This window comes from Sminthopsis crassicaudata, chromosome 2 (genome assembly GCF_048593235.1).
Source record: "Sminthopsis crassicaudata isolate SCR6 chromosome 2, ASM4859323v1, whole genome shotgun sequence".
NCBI lineage: Eukaryota > Metazoa > Chordata > Mammalia > Dasyuromorphia > Dasyuridae > Sminthopsis > Sminthopsis crassicaudata.
In genome coordinates, this window is record NC_133618.1 from 134015098 (window position 1) to 134033782 (window position 18685).

The window sequence follows — 18685 nt, forward strand, 5'->3', positions numbered from 1 at the left end:
TTTATTGATTGACATAGCATATTCATAATGCAACTAAAAACAAACTATAGTTATCTTTTTTATTTTTAGATGTTTACCCAATTTAAAATGACAGTTGTGTTGTCATCTTTGGAATTGTGGACATATAAAAATAAGATTTCCACAACTGGGGAACCAGATGAAATATTACAAAGATTTTTGGAATGGAAAAATTCTTACCTGGTTCTGCGACCTTATGACATGGCATATTTATTTGTGTAAGTCTGTTATTTCTGCTTTGCTAGAAATTTAACAAATATATGTATCAACTACGTTTGTTTTGTTTTGTTTTTTTCCCTGTTTGAACTGAGGGATTTTTAGAAATTCTCATTGGAGAAAACGTAACAAATCATGCAATAGTAGAAGTGAGCTTGTCATGGTAAATAAAACTCCAAACCTTCTGAATCAAGAAAATCTGAGTTCAAATTCAGCTTAGATATTTATTAATTCTGTGACTCTGGACAAATTATCTGGCCTCGGTCTCTGTCATTGTCTTTATTTTAAAATTTAAAAAAAAATAGAAAAAAATAAAAATAAAAAAGATTGTCATGTGCATAGAACATGAAAGGATTGAAAATATGAAACAATAAATTTCCATTTCTAAAAAGCATATATAATAATAAAACTTGTATTCAGAACTGTCTATCTGCTTTCTTCAAAGTTTTTTTTATTTTCTGCTGTATACTTTTACTTTATTCCTTTTTTCCCTTTTCTTCCCCCCCACCTCTCCTAAGCAAATTATATAATTAAGTATGAATATACTTATGTTTACGTACACATACATATACACATATACACACATACATACATACATACACACACATACAGACTCTCATACATAAATGCATATGTATATACAAAATATCTACATAATATCTACACATAGACATACATTTATCTGTACTGTCTTTTGTTTCCTATCCCTGCTAACTCTTCTACTTTTATTCTATCTGCTTACTTGCCTTGCTATTACTTATTTACTTAACCTTCCCCTCCTCCCCGTTGGAGAATCCCTCCAATATCTTCTTGTACCACCGTTCCTTTCTTGTTTATCCCTTTCTTATTAATCTATACACCTTATGCTACTTCTATTAATCTATACACCTTGCCTTATTCTATTTCCTCTCCCTCTAATTTTTTTTTTAATAGAATTTGGAGTATACTATATTCTTCTTGGTATGTGTGTGTATATAGTTCTCTCTAAACACAGTTCTGATTTGAGTAGGATTTCAGAACTACTAGCCCTCCTCAGTTTACTCTGGTACCTCATCTATTTAGCATAATTACTATTTTTACTTTTCCCTACATAGTTTTGCTTTTTAAAATTACATTATCCTAAGTTCTACCACAATCTTTTGGACTATTCAATTACTAATGATAATCTTAGAGACAGGGTTTATATTTTCATGTATAAACATGTTTGTTTATGTATACATGTATATATAAACAGTTTGTGTCACTTGAAAATAGGCCTTTGATGTTGACTCTTACATCATAAAATTTGAGTTCAAGTTTATTTGTAACAAAGTCCTGAAACTCTGAAAGTTCATTGAATGTCCATTTTTTTCATTCAATATTTAATTTTGCTGGATATTATATTTTTGGCCATAATTCTAATTCTTTTAATTGTCAATATATAATATTCCAGGACTTGAGGTCTTTAATTGTTTGTTTTTGATGATAAGTCTTGTGTAACTCTAATTATACCTACAGCATTTTGGAATTTTTGTTTGTTTTTGTTATTGTTGCTTGTAAAATTTTATTTTTGATCGGGGGTTTTCAAAATTGGAAATGATGTTCTTATATGTTTTCCTTGCAGGATCTTGTTCTAGTATTGATCAGTGAATTATTTTCTATTTCTACTTTCCCCTATTTTTTTATCACTTCAGGGCAATTTTCTTCTCTTTTCTTTTTTTTTTAATTATAGCTTTTTATTTACAAAATGTATGCATGTATGTATGTATGACCATTGCCAAACCTTTTGTTCCAATTTCCCCCCCCCCTTCCTCCTACCTGCTTCCCCAGATGGCAGGTTGACCAATACATGTTACATATGTTAAAGTATAAATCAAATACAATATATGTATACATGTCCAATACAATGTCCAATACAGTTATTTTGCTGGACAAAAAGAACTGGACTTTGAAATAGTGTACAATTAGCCTGTGAAGGAAATAAAAAATGCAGGAGAACGAAAATAGGAGGATTGAGAATTCTGTGTAGTGGTTCATAGTCATCTCCCAGAGTTCTTTTGCTGGGTGTAACTGGTTCAGTTCATTACTGCTCTATTGGAACTGATTTGGTTCATCTCATTGTTGAAGATGGCCACATCCATCAGAATTGATTATCACATAGTATTGTTGTTGAAGTATACAACGATCGCCTGCTCATTTCATTCAGCATCAGTTCATGTAAGTCTCTCCAGGCCTTTCTGAAATCATCCTGCTGGTCATTTCTTACAGAACAATAATATTCCACAATATTCATATACCACAATTTATTCAGCCATTCTCCAATTGATGGCATCCACTCAGTTTCCAGTTTCTGGCCACTACAAATATGGCTGCCACAAAACATTCTTGCATATACAGGTCCCTTTCCCTTCTTTAAGATCTCTATGGGATATAAGCCCAGTAGTAACACTGCTGGATCAAAAGGTATGCACAGTTTGATAACTTTTGAGCATAGTTCCAAATCACTCTCCAGAATGGCTGGATGTATTCACAATTCCACCAACAATGTGTCAGTGTCCCTGTTTTCCCACATCCCCTTCAACATTCTGCATTACCTTTCCCTGTCATTCTAGCCAATCTGACAGGTATGTAGTGGTATCTCAGAGTTGTCTTAATTTGTATTTCTCTGATTAATAATGACTTGGAGCATCTTTTCAAATGGCTAGAAATAGTTTCAGTTTCTTCATCTGAGACTTGTCTGTTCATATTCTTTGACGATTTATCAATTGGAGAATGACTTGATTTCTTATAAATTAGAGTCAATTCTCTATATATTTTGGAAATGATGCCTTTATCAGAACTTTTGACTATAAAAATGTTTTCCCAGTTTGCTTCCCTTCTAATCTTATCTGCATTAGTTTTGTTTGTACAAAATCTTTTTAATTTGATGTAATCAAAAATTTCTATTTTGTGATCAATAATGATCTCCAGTTCTTCTTTGGTTATAAATTCCTTCCTCTTCTACATGTCTGAGAGGTAAACTATCCTGTGTTCTTCTAATTTATTTATAATCTCATTCTTTATGCCTAGATCATGAACCCATTTGGACCTTATCTTGGTGCGTACGGTATTAAGTGTGGGTCAATGTCTACTTTCTGCTATACTAATTTCCAATTTTCCCAGCAATTTTTGTCAAACATTGAGTTCTTATCCCAAAAGCTGGGGTCTTTTGGTTTGTAAAACACTAGATTATTAAGGTTATTGACTGTTTTGTCCTTTGAACCTAACCTACTCCACTGAACAACTAGTCTATTTCTTAGCCAATAACCAAATGGTTTTGGTAACCGCTGCTTTATAATATAATTTTAGATCTGGTACAGCAAGGCCACCTTCATTTGACTTTTTTCCCATTAATTTCTCTTGAAATTCTTGACCTTTTGTTTTTCCATGTGAACTTTGTTGTTATTTTTTCTAGGTCATTAAAATAGTTTTTTGGGAATCTGGTTGGTATAGTGCTAAATAAATAGATTAGTTTAGGTAGAATTGTCACTTTTATTATATTTGCTCACCCTATCCTATCCAAGAGCATTTAATATTTTTCCAATTGGTTAGATCAGACTTAATTTGCGTGAAAAGTGTTTTGTAGTTTTGCTCAAATAGTTTCTGATTTTCAGGGCAATTTTCTTTTGATTATTTTTTTATATTCTTGTGTCAGTTACATAAAAGAATATAATTATTCTTGTATTTTTTCTTTTTGATATGTTTTCCAATCTGTTTATGAGATATCTCATATTCTCTTCTATTTATTCGTTATATTTTGTTTTATTATTTCTAGCTCTCGTACTTCACTGGCTTCTCTTTGCTCAAATCTAATTTTCAAAGAGTTCTGCCCCAAGTCTTAATTGGTGCCCCTCTCATGCTTGCCTTGCTGTGCAATTTTGTTTTGTTTGTGGAGGAAATCTGGAGAGCTGGAATTATATGACCTCCTTTGCCATCTTCCCAGAAGTCTTTCCTGAAAATAGTAATTGCATTTACTTCTTAGGGCTTTTAGAGATTTTTGCAAACCTAAATTCCGTCTTTTGGCTCCCAGGCATATTCTTGTTGTCCCCCATACCCAAAATGCTCTCTCTCCTAATTTAAATCCCAAATAAATTCTCATATTTTTTACAGGAAGCCTTTCCTAATCTCTTTTAATTCTAATGACTTTCTGCTAATTATCTCCTGTTAATATTCTGTATATGGCTTGCTTTGCATATGTGTTTTTGCAAGTTTCTTTCCCTATTATATTATAAACTTCTTGAGAGCAGGGACTATCTTTTGCTTCTTTTTGTATTCCCTAGTATTTAGCCCCATGCCTGGCATATTATAGGTACTTAAAAATTCTACAGGGAAAGTCAGCCTAAGACAGATATAAAACTCTATCCAAAGAAGTTTTGAAGGTATAAACAGAAACAATTATGATTTGGAAGAAGAATGAGAATTAGCTAAAGAGACTGATTCAAATGCATAGAAAATATATCAACTTGGATTTTTAAAAAGAAATGTAGGGGAAATTGGAGGAAGGTCAATTAACATAAAGAACATGGAAATGTGGTACCAGAATTGCTAAAGCTTAAAATGTGAGGTCAGGTAAGTGAAGCAGTGGATACAGTACCAGGCTTGAATTCAAGAAGAGTCATTTTCTTGATTTCAAATGTTGCCTTCAACACTTACTAACTAGGAGACCCTGGGCAAATCACTTAACTCTGCTTCAGGTTTCTCATCTATAAAATAAGGTGAAGGAAATGGCAACCTATTCCTGTCTCTTTGTCAAGAAAACTTTAGAATAGGTCAAGAAGAAATGACTGAAAAATGCCTGAACAACAAAGGAAAAATGAGCTGAGACTGGCGAGGAAAGCTAAAGACCTCAAAACATAATGATTTTTTAAAAAGTGAAAGTGGGGGGGAAAAAAAGAGAAAGAATCAAAGAATTAGAAATGCTGTTTAGAGTAGGTGGTCAATACTGGTTGATGGCAGGGAAAATAGAGCTGCTCAAGTCTTATTTTGCTGCTTTTCTCTACTAAGGAAAATAGTCTTTGAACAGGAAAAGAGAAGAAATAATAGCTAATGGGTAGTTGATACTCAAGTAAGAAGAAGCATGAAAATAACTTAATGTAACCTACTTCATATGGACTACATTCACAATACTGAAAAAAAATAAATAGATGCATTTTCTGAACAGATGCCAGGTATCTTTGAAAGATCATAAAAAACAGAAATGAGGATTACAGGATTGAAGAAGGCAAATGTCTTCCCAAAGAAGAAAAGAAAACAAAGTTTGCAAACTATAGGCCAATGGGCTTAAATTGAGTTCTTTGCAAAATTTGTTTATCCTTTAAAAAGGAAGTCATTGTAAGGTCTTTAAGCTGAATTACAATGGTTGGCTATGTTAGAAAGCAATCATTTTTCTGTTTGAACTACATGATCACTGGAGCCTTTTTCAGCTCTGAAATTTTCTTTCTGTAATTCATCAATGCTTTGGTGATGGACCTGCCTTAGTTAGGTGTCTCAAACAAGTTTTTCTGCATTAGTTTTTCTTTTTTAATATTAAATACTTTCTGAAATTTTATGATTTAATTTGATAATAATATTCCATAATATTTTTCAAATGGATTTACACTCTAACCTGGTATTGCCTTTGGCTGTCTCATGTCCCCAGTTGGTAAAGTGATGAGGTGTTTGTGGCAGTTTGGAGGCTTTTTTAGGTTAGATGGTGCTTGACATAATTTAAATTTCTATATTGGATATCATAATCAAGGACAATATCTTCATATACGCTTTTTATTTGTTGTATTTTGCCATCAAAAACTATTTGAGTGGATCAGGTCAAAGTTATTTTAAAATTGTACTTAATGTATTTCTGATTTTTTTTCATGTTTATCCAGTATTATTTTATGTTAATTTTTGTGTCAACTAGTTGGGAGTCTGACTGCACATTTTCCTGATTGGGAAAGGAGTCATTTTCTATGTTGAGAAACTTAATATTTCTCACTGCTCAAAATATAGTACTAGAATAATAGATTGTTTGCTATTCTTAACATTTCTGACTCATAAAATTCTGTTTCATTGTGTGGAAAGTGGGAAGCCATCAGAGATCTTAATGCTTTGGATGCATTCTAGAAAATATAGCATGAGTTTTCTATCTAATTGAATATCTGAAAATATTTCAAGTATATCAAATTTATCATAAAATCTGACTATTAAGTATGAGTATTTATAAACAATCAAGTTAAATCCTGAATGACAATATTGAAATTTGATATTTTTGTTAATAATAATTGTGAATAAAGATATAATTTTTCTTCAGTTATAGGGAACATTCTACTTCTATAGGAGCAACTTTTCCTGGAAAGATGTGCATTCTTCATTATGCTGCAGGAATTGTTTTGGTATGCAGTGACCTAATTAACCTTACTGTTTTCTTTTCAAATATTTATAAACTATTTAATACTTTGGTATCTAAAAACAAACATATAAATAGCAAATAGTAGCATTTACATATTGTTTATATACTTTAAGGACCAAGTCCCTTCTAGCTCTAAATTTAGATTCAAAATTTGATACTTTCTCATTTATACTATATTTTCATGATAATAATCTGAACATTTGTTAAGGGCATCTTTGATGAAAGTTGAGAAAGGAAGGCTTAGCTAGGCTTTCACAAATAATGTACTACAACAGAACACATTTTTAGACACATAGTTACCTAAATATCAGATCCCACTCTGTTGATTTGTTCACTATTAAATAAAAAACCCCAAAACATTTGATTAAATAAAGAAAAGCATAATTCGGATTTTTTATTGATATCTTTTGTTTTTGCATTTTTTACCTTTCTTTGTATCTTCTGCACATGGCATAGTGCCTGGTACATAGTAAGTAATTAATAAATGTTTCTTTTCACTCTCTGTTTAAATTACCTTTTTTAAAAATACCAATAAATCCCTCTCAATCCAAAAAACTATCCCTTATGTTAAAGAATTAAAAACAGCTCAGCTAAAGTAGTCTATACTTGATACATTTCAACATTATATGCAGTGATCCATAGCACATGCTCTCATCTCTGCAAAAAAGGAAGAGAAAAACATTCTTATATCACTTTTTTTTCAGGGTTAAGCTTAATCATTATAATAATTTGTTTTTTTTCCCATCTATAATCTTATTGTGCTTATGGTTTTTCTGGGTTTTCCTTCATTTTGTATCAGTTTGTAGAAATATTTCTAACTTTTTCATTTCTTCCAGAATAATATTTCTTTATATTAATGTTTTACAGTTTGTTTAATCAATTCTCAGTCGATGATTATTCATTTTATTTCCAATTTTTTGTTACTATAAAAATGCTCTTAAAATATTTTGTATTTCTATAACTTTCTTGAAGTACAAACTTTGTAGAGATCTCTTTAGATCAAAGGAGATGGCTGTTTTAGTTACTTTCTAAGCATGGTTCATAATTCTTTTCTAGTTCTATTTGCAGCTTCCACAACTCCAAATATAACTTTTGTCATTTTAAAAATCATCTTTGCCAATCTACTAGGTGAAACATCATCATTTTCAAAACACTATTTAAAATGTTTTCTTGCAATTAGGTAAATCCCATGCATAGGTAAAAATGATACAAGTTATCTTAACTGATGCACAAGAGCTAACGTTGTTCTACAGTCTTGTATTATTCTCAAGCAAGACAAAGAGTCATAGATTTATAAAAGATTGAAATAAATAGTCATTGAACTTTTAATACAGTACAGAATCTAAATTAAATATCAGAGGTGAGGAGCATCTGGCTCACATGTCTGTGAAATCATCTGCTAAGGCAAGCAATGAGTTGAAAGCTAGGTACAATTAATTTCCTCCTTCTTTAGTACTCTTAAGTTGATAATTTTGTATGGCACATGAATGATGAATAAATGTTGAGTAAATATCCAAATAGTCCTTGGTAGAAAAAAAGATTAATTTTTTTGATCTGGATGTACTGACTATGTCAGTCACTAAAAGATCACCCAGCTTTCTAAATTAGATCATTAACCACATAGAAGGATTCCATTAACTATAGTTATATACATTTAAAAAATCAAGTGGATGAAAAATGCTTCTTGCTATACATGGAATATTGTTATGTTGGTATATTATGATACACATACATACATACACATCTATATGGATTGACAACTGAATAGGAAGAAGCAAGATTAGCAGTTCTTCAAATGTCTAAGCTTTTTTTGAAGCAATTAATATTTTTAATCCCTAAATTCTTCCAGTGACAATGTATGATTAAAAAAATCATGGAATACCACATTCTGTAAAAAAATGAATGAAACTTTTGGACTGACTTAAAGAATTTTTACAGAAGTAGCATAAAGAATGTCATGAGAGACTAGAAAACAAGATGCTTCAATCACTATGTTGCATTTCACTCTTAGAGGCTTATAGCCAAGTTAAATAAGTTACCATCAGTGGGGAATCTGACCTTGATGCTATTTTTGTCCTTGATGAAGGCATCTGACTACATGGCTGAAAACATCATACTAAAAGGCATGGGAGCAAACACAGAGCCCTGCTTCACTCCATTGGTGATTGGGAAATAGTGAGAGAATTGTCCATTATCTAGAACCTGTACAAGCATGCTGTTATGTGTAATGCTGATGAACTTCTTTAAGGAACCAAATTTTTCCATGATCTTTCATAAATTCCCATAACTGACAGTATCAAAATCTTTGGTTGGATCAATGAATGCTATATACAGATCCTCTTTGCTCCAGGCATTTCTTCTGAAGTTGTCAGGCAACAAACACCATATAAAATATTCCTTGTCACTTTCTGAAGCCAAATGGACTCTTGAGTGGATGACCATTGTACAGGTGAAGGATCAGCCAGTTAAGGAGTTCTCTGGCAAGAATCATGTGAGCAATGACTCCCTGTGATGGTCATAAGAAAACCTATTTCCTTTTTCTTTATAGAAGTGGACAATGGAGATATTTTTTTTGCCATATAACCTGGAAGATTTTAGTCAGCTTTTGTATGAGTAATAAGACCCCTGCCTTGTCAATATTAGCTGGAATAGATTCAGCAACAGGTACTTTGCTACATGAGAAGAACCTAATGACATTCAAACCCCTTTCTTCAGTTTGTTTGGCTAGAATGATAGACTTCATTCAATCTGAAATACATGGTCAGTAGTTTTAGCATTGGTGGTTGATTGTATGTTGAGAAGTGTTCAACCCATTTCTCCAGGATCATATTCTTATCACTACTAATCAATATGGCTTTATCAACACTGAGTAGTTGAGATGGACCACATGCCTTTGGTCCATAAATAATTATCAGGAAAACATGAAAATGTCTTATTTTGTTACTATTAGCAAAACCTAAATTTCATCTGCCTTTTTACTGAGCCCAAAATCCTGTTTATCTCTTTAAGTTTTGCTTATACTTTACTTTTGATGGAGTTAAAAACTACCTCTTAGAAATGGACAAACTATCCTGCTGGCAAACCCTATAGAATTTTTATTTTTCACTGAATTTCCCCATCATTTTCATTAAAGCAATCTTTAAAAAAAAAGCAAAAAACTTAAAATTTTATTTTTTTCCAATTACATGTGAAGATAGTTTTCAACACTCATTTTTTCTTTTTTTAAATTAATTTTATAATTATAATTTTTTGACAGTAATTTTTTAAATAACATTATCCCTTGTATTCATTTTTCCAAATTTTCCCCTCCCTCCCTCTACTCCCTCCCCTGGATGACAGGCAATCCCATACATTTTACATATGTTACAAACCTAGATACAATATATGTGTGTAAATCCAATTTTCTTGTTAAGAATTGGATTCCGAAGGTATAAGTAACCTGGATAGAAAGACAGTAGTGCTAATAGTTTACATTCAATTCCCAGTGTTCCTTCTCCCAGTGTAATTGTTTCTGTCCCTCATTGATCAATTGGAAGTGAATTGGATCTTCTTTATGTTGAAGATATCCACTTCCATCAGAATACATCCTCATACAGTATTGTTGTTAAAGTGTATAGTAATCTTCTGATTCTGCTCATTGCACTCAGCATCAGTTCATGTAAGTCTCTCCAAACATCTCTGTATTCATCATGCTGGTCATTTCTTACAGAGCAATAATATTCCATAACCTTCATATACCATAATTTACCCAACCATTCTCCAATTGATGGACATCAATTCGTTTTCCAGTTTCTAGCCATTATGAAAAGAGCTGCCACAAACATTTTGGCATATACAGGTCCCTTTCCCCTCTTTAGTATTTCTTTGGGATATGAGCCCAGTAGTAGCACTGCTGGATCAAAGGGTATGCACAGTTTGATAACTTTTTGGGCATAGTTCCAAATTGCTCTCCAGAATGGCCTGATTCTTTCACAAATCCACCAACAATGCATTAGTTCCCAGTTTTCCCACATCCCCTCCAACATTCATCATTATCTTTTCCTGTCATCTTAGCTAATCTGACAGATGTGTAGTGGTATCTCAGAGTTGTCTTGATTTGCATTTCTCTGATCACTAATGATTTGGAACACTTTCATATGAGTGGAAATAGTTTCAATTTCATCATCTGAGAATTGTCTGTTCATATCCTTTGATCATTTATCAATTGGAGAATTGTTTGATTTCTTATAAATTAGGGTCAGTTCTGTATATAATTTGGAAATGAGGCCTTTATCAGAATCTTTAACTGTAAAAATATTTTCCAAATTTTGTTACTTCACTTCTAATCTTGTTAGCATTAGTTTTGTTTGTACAGAAACTTTTTAGTTTGATGTAATCAAAATCTATTTTGTGATCAGTAATGATCTCTAGTTCTCCTCTGGTCATAAATTCCTTCCTTCTCTACAGGTCTGAGAGGTAGACTATCCTCTGTTCCTCTAATCTATTTATGGTCTCATTCTTTATGCCTAAATCATGGACCCATTTTGATCTTATCTTGGTATATGGTGCTAAGTGTGGATCCATATCTAATTTCTACCATACTAATTTCCAGTTTTCACAACAGTTTTTTTCAAATAATGAATTTTTATAAAAAAATGTCGGTATCTTTGGGTTTGTCAAACACTAGATTGCTATAGTTGTACCCTATTTTGTCCTGTGTACCTAATCTGTTCCACTGATCGATTAGTCTATTTCTTAGCCAATACCAAATGGTTTTGATGACTGCTGATTTATAATATACCTTTAGATGAGGTACAGCTAGACCATCTTCATCTGACTTTTTTTTTTCATTAATTCCCTTGAAATTCTCAACCTTTTATTCTTCCATATGAATTTTGTTGTTATTTTTTCTAGGTCATTAAAATAGTTTCTTGGGACTCTGATTGGTATAGCACTAAATAAATAGATTAGTTTGGGGAGTATTGTCATCTTGATTAAATTTACTCGGCCTGTCCAAGAGCACTTAATGTCTTTCCAATTATTTAAATCTGACTTTATTTTTGTGGCAAGTGTTTTGTAATTTTGCTCATATAATTCCTGACTTTACTTTGATAGATGAATTCCCAAATATTTTATACTCTCAACAGCTGTATTGAATGGAATTTCTCTTTGTATCTCTTGCTGTTGCATTTTGTTGGTGATTTATAAAAATGGTGAGGATGTATGTGGATTTATTTTGTATCCAGCAACTTTGCTAAAGTTGTAAATTATTTCTGATAACTTTTTATTAGAATCTCTGGGGTTCTCTAAGTATACCATCATATCATCTGCAAAGAGTGACAGTTTGATTTCCTCATTATCCACTCTTATCCCTTTAATCTCTTTCTCAACTCTTATTGCCGAGGCTAGCATATCTAATACAATATTGAATAGTAATGGTGATAGTGGGCAACCTTGTTTCACTCCTGATCTTACTGGGAAAGGTTCCAGTTTATCTCCATTACATATTATGCTTACTGACAGTCTGAAATACATGCTCCTGACTATTTTAAGGAATAGTCCATTTATTCCTATACTCTCAAGCGTTTTTTGTAGGAATAGATATTAAATTTTATCAAATGCTTTTTCTGCATCTATTGAGATGATCATATGGTTTTTATTAATTTGATTTTTAATATGGTCAATTATATTAATAGTTTTCCTAATATTAAACCAGCCCTGCATTCCTGGTATAAATCCTACTTGATCATAGTTATTATCCTGGGGATGATATCTTAGTTAAGATTTTAGAATCAATAATCATTAAGGAAACTGGTCTATAGTTTTCAGTCTACCTGATTTAGGTATCAGTACCATGTCTGTGTCATAAAAGGAGTTTGGTAGGACTCCTTCATCCCCTATTTTTTCAAATAGTTTATATAACACTGGGGCTAATTGTTCTTTAAATGTTTGGTAGAATTCACATGTAAATCCATCTGGTCCTGGGGACTTTTTCCTGCGGAATTGATTAATAGCTTGTTCTATTTCTTTTTCTGAAATGGGACGATTTAAGCAGTTTACCTCCTCCTCAGTTAATCTAGGAAGCCTATATTTTTGGAGGTAGTCATCCATTTCACTTAAGTTATCAAATTTATTGGTATAAAGTTGGGCAAAGTAACTCATTATTTCTCTATTTTTCTCTTAATTGGTGGAGAGATCCCCCTTTTCATTTGTAAGACTAACAATTTTCCTTGTTCTGATCAGATTTACCAAAGGTTTATCTATTTTATTGGCTTTTTCATAAAACCAACTCTTGGTTTTATTAATTCAATAGTTTTTTTACTTTCAATATTATTGATTTCTCCTTTTAATTTTAGTATTTCAAGTTTAGTTTTTGGTTGGGAGTTTTTAGTTTGGTCTTTTTCTAGCTTTTTAAGTTGCAGGCCTAATTCATTAATCTTTTCTTTCTCTATTTTGTTCAAATAAACCTCCAAAGATATAAAATTTCCCTTATTACCACTTTAGCTGCATCCCACAGATTTTGGTATGATGTCTCATTGTTGTCATTATCTTGGGTGAAATTATTAATTGTTTCTATAATTTGCTGTTTCACACAGTCATTCTTTAAGATGAGAATATTCAGTTTCCAATTACTTTTTGGTCTATTTACCCCTAACTTCTTATTGAATGTAGTTTTTATTGCATTGTGATCTGAGAAGAAGGCATTTACTATTTTCTGCCTTCCTGCGTTTAATTTTGAGATCTTTATGGCCTAATATAAGGTCAATTTTTGTATAGGTTCCATGAACTGCTGAGAAGAAAGTATAGTCCTTTCTATTACCATTCAGTTTTCTCCATAGGTCTATCATACCTAGTTTTTCTAATGTTCTATTTACCTCTTTAATTTCTTTCTTATTTGTTTTGTGGTTTGATTTATCTAATTCTGAGAGTTCAAGGTTGAGATCTCCCACTATTATAGTTTTGCTGTCTATTTCTTCTTGCAATTCTCTTAACTTTTCCTTTAGGAAGTTAGATGCTATACCACTTGGTGCATTTATGTTTAGTATTGATATGGCTTCATTGTCTATGCTACCTTTTAGCAGGATATATTTCCTTCCTTATCTCTTTTAATTAGATCAATTTCTGCTTTTGCTTGATCTGAGATAAGGATGGCTACTCCTGCTTCTTTGGCTTTACCTAAAGCATAATAGATTCTGCTCCAACCTTTTACCTTTACTTTTTATGTATCTCCCTGCTTTAAGTGTGTTTCCTGTAAACAACATATTGTAGGGTTCTGACTTTTGATCCAGTCTGCTATCTTCCTGCGTTTAATGGGAGAGTTCATCCCATTCACATTTACAGTTAAAATTACTAATTCTGTATTTCCTGCCATCATATTATCCCCTGATTATGATTTTTTTATCCCTTGACCCCCCTGAACCCCTTCCCCAATATTTAATTTATGGACCCCACTTGTGACGCACAGCCCTCCCTTTTTAGTATCCCTCCCCCCTCCTTTTAAGTCCCTTCCCCTTTCTTGTACCCTTCCTTTATTCCCCTTTTCCTTTTCCCTTTTCCTCTCCCACCTTATAATGAGGTTAGAGAGAATTCTCTGAAAAACAAATATGTCAGTTATTTACTCTTTGAGCCTACTCTGATGAGAGTAAGATTCACACAATGTTTCTCCCCCTCTCTAAATTCCCTCAGATGTGGTAAAATTTTCTATGTCTCTTCCTGGGATGTATTTTCCCTCTTTTTATCTCTCCTTTCCCTTTTTCTGATACTATCATCTTCCCTTTACTACTTCCCTTTTTTATGTTATATCAGAAAAATCAAATTATCCATGTGGACTTAATATATATTCACAACAGAGATACAGTTCTCAAGAGTTCTTTTTACCTTTTTCTGCTTCTCTCAGTCTTGTGGATGTAGATCAAATATTTTGTTTAAGTCTGTTTTTTTTCTTAAGAACAAATGGAATTCCTCTGTTTCATTAAATGTCCATCTTTGTCCATGGAAGAAAATGCTAAACTTAGCTGGGTAGTTTATTCTTGGCTGTAATTCTTGTTCTTTTGCCTTTCGGAATATCAGGTTCCAGGCCCTTTGATCCTTTAATGTGGAGGCAGCCAGATCTTGAGTGACTCTTATTGTGGCACCTTGATATTTGAATTGTTTTTTTTCCTAGCTGCTTGAAATATTTTTTCCTTAGTTTGGTAGTTCTGCAGCTTAGCCACAATGTTCCGGGGAGTTCTTTTTTCAGGGTCTTTTTCAGGTGTTCGATGAATTCTTTCAATGCCTATTTTCCCTTCTGTTTCTATTATCTCTTGACAGTTCTCTTTGATGATTTCCTGTAAAATAGAATCTAGTCTCTTTTTTTGATCATAGTTTTTGGGAAGTCCAATGATCCTCAGATTATCTCTCCTAGATCTATTTTCCAGTTCTGGATTTTCCCAGTAAGTATTTGACATTATTTCCAGCTTTTAATTTTTTTTGTTTTGTTTTGTTTTGTTTTGTTTGACTGATTCTTGGTTTCTCAATGAATTATTCATTTCTATTTGTTCAGTCCTGATTTTTAATGAGTTATTTTCTTCATTCACATTTTTTAGTTCTTTTTATATATGTCCAATTGAATTTTTAAATGAATTATTTTTCTCTGTTGAATTTTTTTCCATTTCACTAATTTTTTTTAGTTAGTTATTTTCTTTTTCCAATTCAGTAATCCTACTTTCCTGTGATTTTTTAACCTTTTCCAATTCACAAATTTTGTTTCCTTGCACCTCCTGTCTGTGAATTCTTTATTTTTTCCAACTCAAGTTTCAGGATGTTGTTATTCTCTATCATAGCTTCTCTTTCCTTTCCCCATTTTTCTTCAAACTCTCTTAACTTTTTAATAGTCTCTTCTAGGAGAGAGTTATTTGATGTGGGGCAGGTATCATTCCCCTTTAGGGTGTTATCTGCTGACTCTCTGCTATTAACTTCCTCGGGGTTGGAAACCCGCTCTTTCTCTGTGTAGAAGGTGTCAATCATTCTCTTCAGCTTCTTACTCATTGTTAAAAATCTGTGGGAGTCTGCCTTTGGGTAGGAAATTTACCAGCTTCCTCCCAGACTGGGGATAGGATGCAGCAATCCTGTGACTGGGCTAAGAGAGAGTCCTGGGAGAGAGTTCCCCTCCCCCTGCCTGGAAATGACTCAGAGGTGGTTAGCATGGCTGCGTTGCAAGGAGTGCCCAGTGAGGAACCCCGCTGTGTGGCCTAGCGACTGCCCTGAGGTTTGAGGCTGAACAGTGAAAGCGTCACAAACCCCTGCCAATGCCTCCCATGGGGCCGTGGATATTGGCAGCTGACGTGAAAAGCCCCTGAGCTCAAACCAGAAGTGTCTGACCAGAAACCGCAGTCCCTACTTCAAAGGATTCACTTCTCTGGGAGTTCTGCTTCTCCGGGAATTTCGCTGATGCTAGAATTCCACTGCCTCAGGCTGACCCCCACACTATGTGGATTGGAGGCTGCCTTGAGCTATGTCCCCGCTGTTCAGGCTCTCAACTACTACCCCAAGGAGAAGCCCTGGGTAGCAGAAGGCCATGCCTAGATCTGTTAGGTCACTTTCGGATTGGGGTGGGTTTAGGATCTGGCTTCATATTTTAAAGTGGCTTGATTTCTCTTTTGAACTGCTGTTTTATAAGCAGAGAAGAGCCAACAGCCTGTGCCATATTCCTCTATCTCAGTGGCTTCTCTGATCCCAGAGTTCTCCCCAGCCCAATCGGCACAGTGTGCTAGCACCTAACCCTGTCTGTGCTGGTCTTTTTTTTTTCTCCCCTTGAAACTGACCTTTTCTGTTGAAATTCCAGATTCTCTTCAGCTGGTAAGTTGTGGATACACATTTTTCTGGAGTGGCTGTGGTGGAGGGGACCTCCACAAAGCCAGTGTGGCTTCAGCAAGGACTAAGCAACAATTGATACTCTCTTTGTTGCCTTGACAAATCCAGGGCCAGGAGCAGAACTCAATTTGTAGATCTAACGAAGGTCTTTGATACTGTCAGTAATGAGGACTTATTGGAAAATTGTGTCAAAATTTACTTTCCCAGAGAAGTTCATCAGTATTGTATGTCAGTTTCATAGTGGCATCCTCTTGGGTTCTGGTTATGGAGGATGCTCTCATACTTTCTCAGTCACCAGCGGACTGAAACAAAGCTGGGTGCTTGCTCCCAAACTTTTTTGCATATTTTCAGCCATGTGATCAAATGCTTTCAATGAGAACAAAATGACATTGAAGTCAGCTGCCACACTAATGGTATATTCTTCAACTTGAAAAGACTAGAAGCCAAAACTAAAGTGGGGGGCAGTGCTGGTGCATGATTTTTTGTCATGGATTGTGCACCAATGCAGCCTCAGAAACAGATGAAGCAAAGTATGGATTGAGTCTCTGCTGCTTGTCCTAATTTTGACCTGATAATTACAAGAAGACTCAGATAGTACTGCAGTCAGCACCACATCATTCATATGTGGAACCATCAGTTACAGCAAATGGAGAAGTTTTGAATGCTGTGGATAAGTTCACTTGGCAGTAAACTTTCCAAGATTGTCCACATGATAATGAGGTTGACACATGTATTGCTAGTGCTGGCTCAGAGTTTGGGAGGCTCTGAGAGAAAGTGTGGGGAGGGAGAGGTATTAGACTGACTACTAAACTGAGGATTTACAAAATTGTGCCAGCTTCATTGTTGTGTGCCTATGAAACCTGGACAATTTGTCAGCACCATGCCAGGAAAATCTGAATTGTCTTCGGAAGACTCTGAAGATCACCTGAGAATATAAGACAACAGGCACTGACATCCTTTCTTGAATGAATCTGCAAGGAGTGAAACTCTGTTGGACTGGTCCCATTGTTTGAATGTTGAATGTATACTTGCCAAAAAGACTTTTATGGGGAATTCACACAGGGTAAGCCTTCATGTGGTGGTCAGAAAAAACAATACAAGAGCCCTTTTAAGATTCCTCTTTAGGACTAATTGTATGAAATGAGAAACATTGATATGGGATCACCCAGTGTGTCCTCATAAGAGATGGCGTGCAAAATTAAGAGAACCCACCCCAAATGTTTACATGGACTCTTGTATTGTATTGATCTGAGCAGCCACAATCATACACACTGGAACTTGACTCTAATAGAGTATTGTCATTTTGACAATGACACGTGGAAGCCATCACAAAAAAATTTGAGAAACTCAGAAATGCATAAAATATCTGTATGTTATTATATAATATCAACATTTAACATTTTAATGACATAATTCATATTCTCTGGTAAGAGAGGGCCAGAAATTATGTAGATTTTCTATATTGTGATGAACTATTCCCTAAATTGATGATGAAAGTGGACACATATATGGTTCCTCTTCTTCTAGGACAGGAAGGGAGGGCAAAGGATGTGTCAAAAAGGTGAAAACATCTATGGAGTTCTGTCCTAAAGTTGTCCTTTGTGTTTTCTGTTTTTGGTTCCTATCCACATCCTCATCTTAATGACAGAACTGTACTAGTAGTATGAAATATTCTCAAAACTGAATATTAAATTCATTAAGCATTTATTACTTAAATTAATTAAATAAAATAATTTTTAAGCATTATAATCCTGATAGTTTTTGAAAGAAAAACTTTTTTTCTGGCAAACCTTTGCACTATATGAATACTTTTATTACCAATTATCAATTATGCCTCCTTTTCTCCATTATTTACCATTTCTAACCTTGCTCAACAAAATAGACAAAATAACTCTTGTCTAGCTCTTCATGATCCAGATTGGAATGGTTTGCCATTTGCTTCTTTAGCTCATTTTACAGATGAGGAAACTGAGACAAAAGGTGAAATGACTTGCCCAAGATCACACAGCTAGTTTCTGAGGCCAGATGTGAAATCAGGAAGATTACATCTTCCTGAGTTCAGACCTAGCACTTTTATCTACTGCACAACATAGCTGTCCCAACTTGTATGTAGTTATATATTATAGTTACACTTTATCACATTTACTGAATTATATATTCCTGATGGTGTGTTGTCTTTTTTGTGTATTTGTTACATATCTTATAGTTAAGCCCAGT

The 18685-nt window shown here is 33.8% G+C and overlaps 1 protein-coding gene across 2 annotated transcripts in view; it reads left to right on the forward strand.

Annotated features, from left to right (window-relative positions):
- ADAM32 (ADAM metallopeptidase domain 32) overlaps window positions 1-18685 on the forward strand; it is a 97546-nt gene that overhangs the window by 40247 nt on the left and 38614 nt on the right. For both annotated transcript variants that reach the window (XM_074287312.1, XM_074287311.1), the window contains exons 9-10: window positions 70-236; window positions 6539-6620. In XM_074287312.1, the coding sequence (XP_074143413.1) occupies window positions 70-236; window positions 6539-6620 (249 nt within the window). The remainder of the gene's footprint in view (window positions 1-69; window positions 237-6538; window positions 6621-18685) is intronic.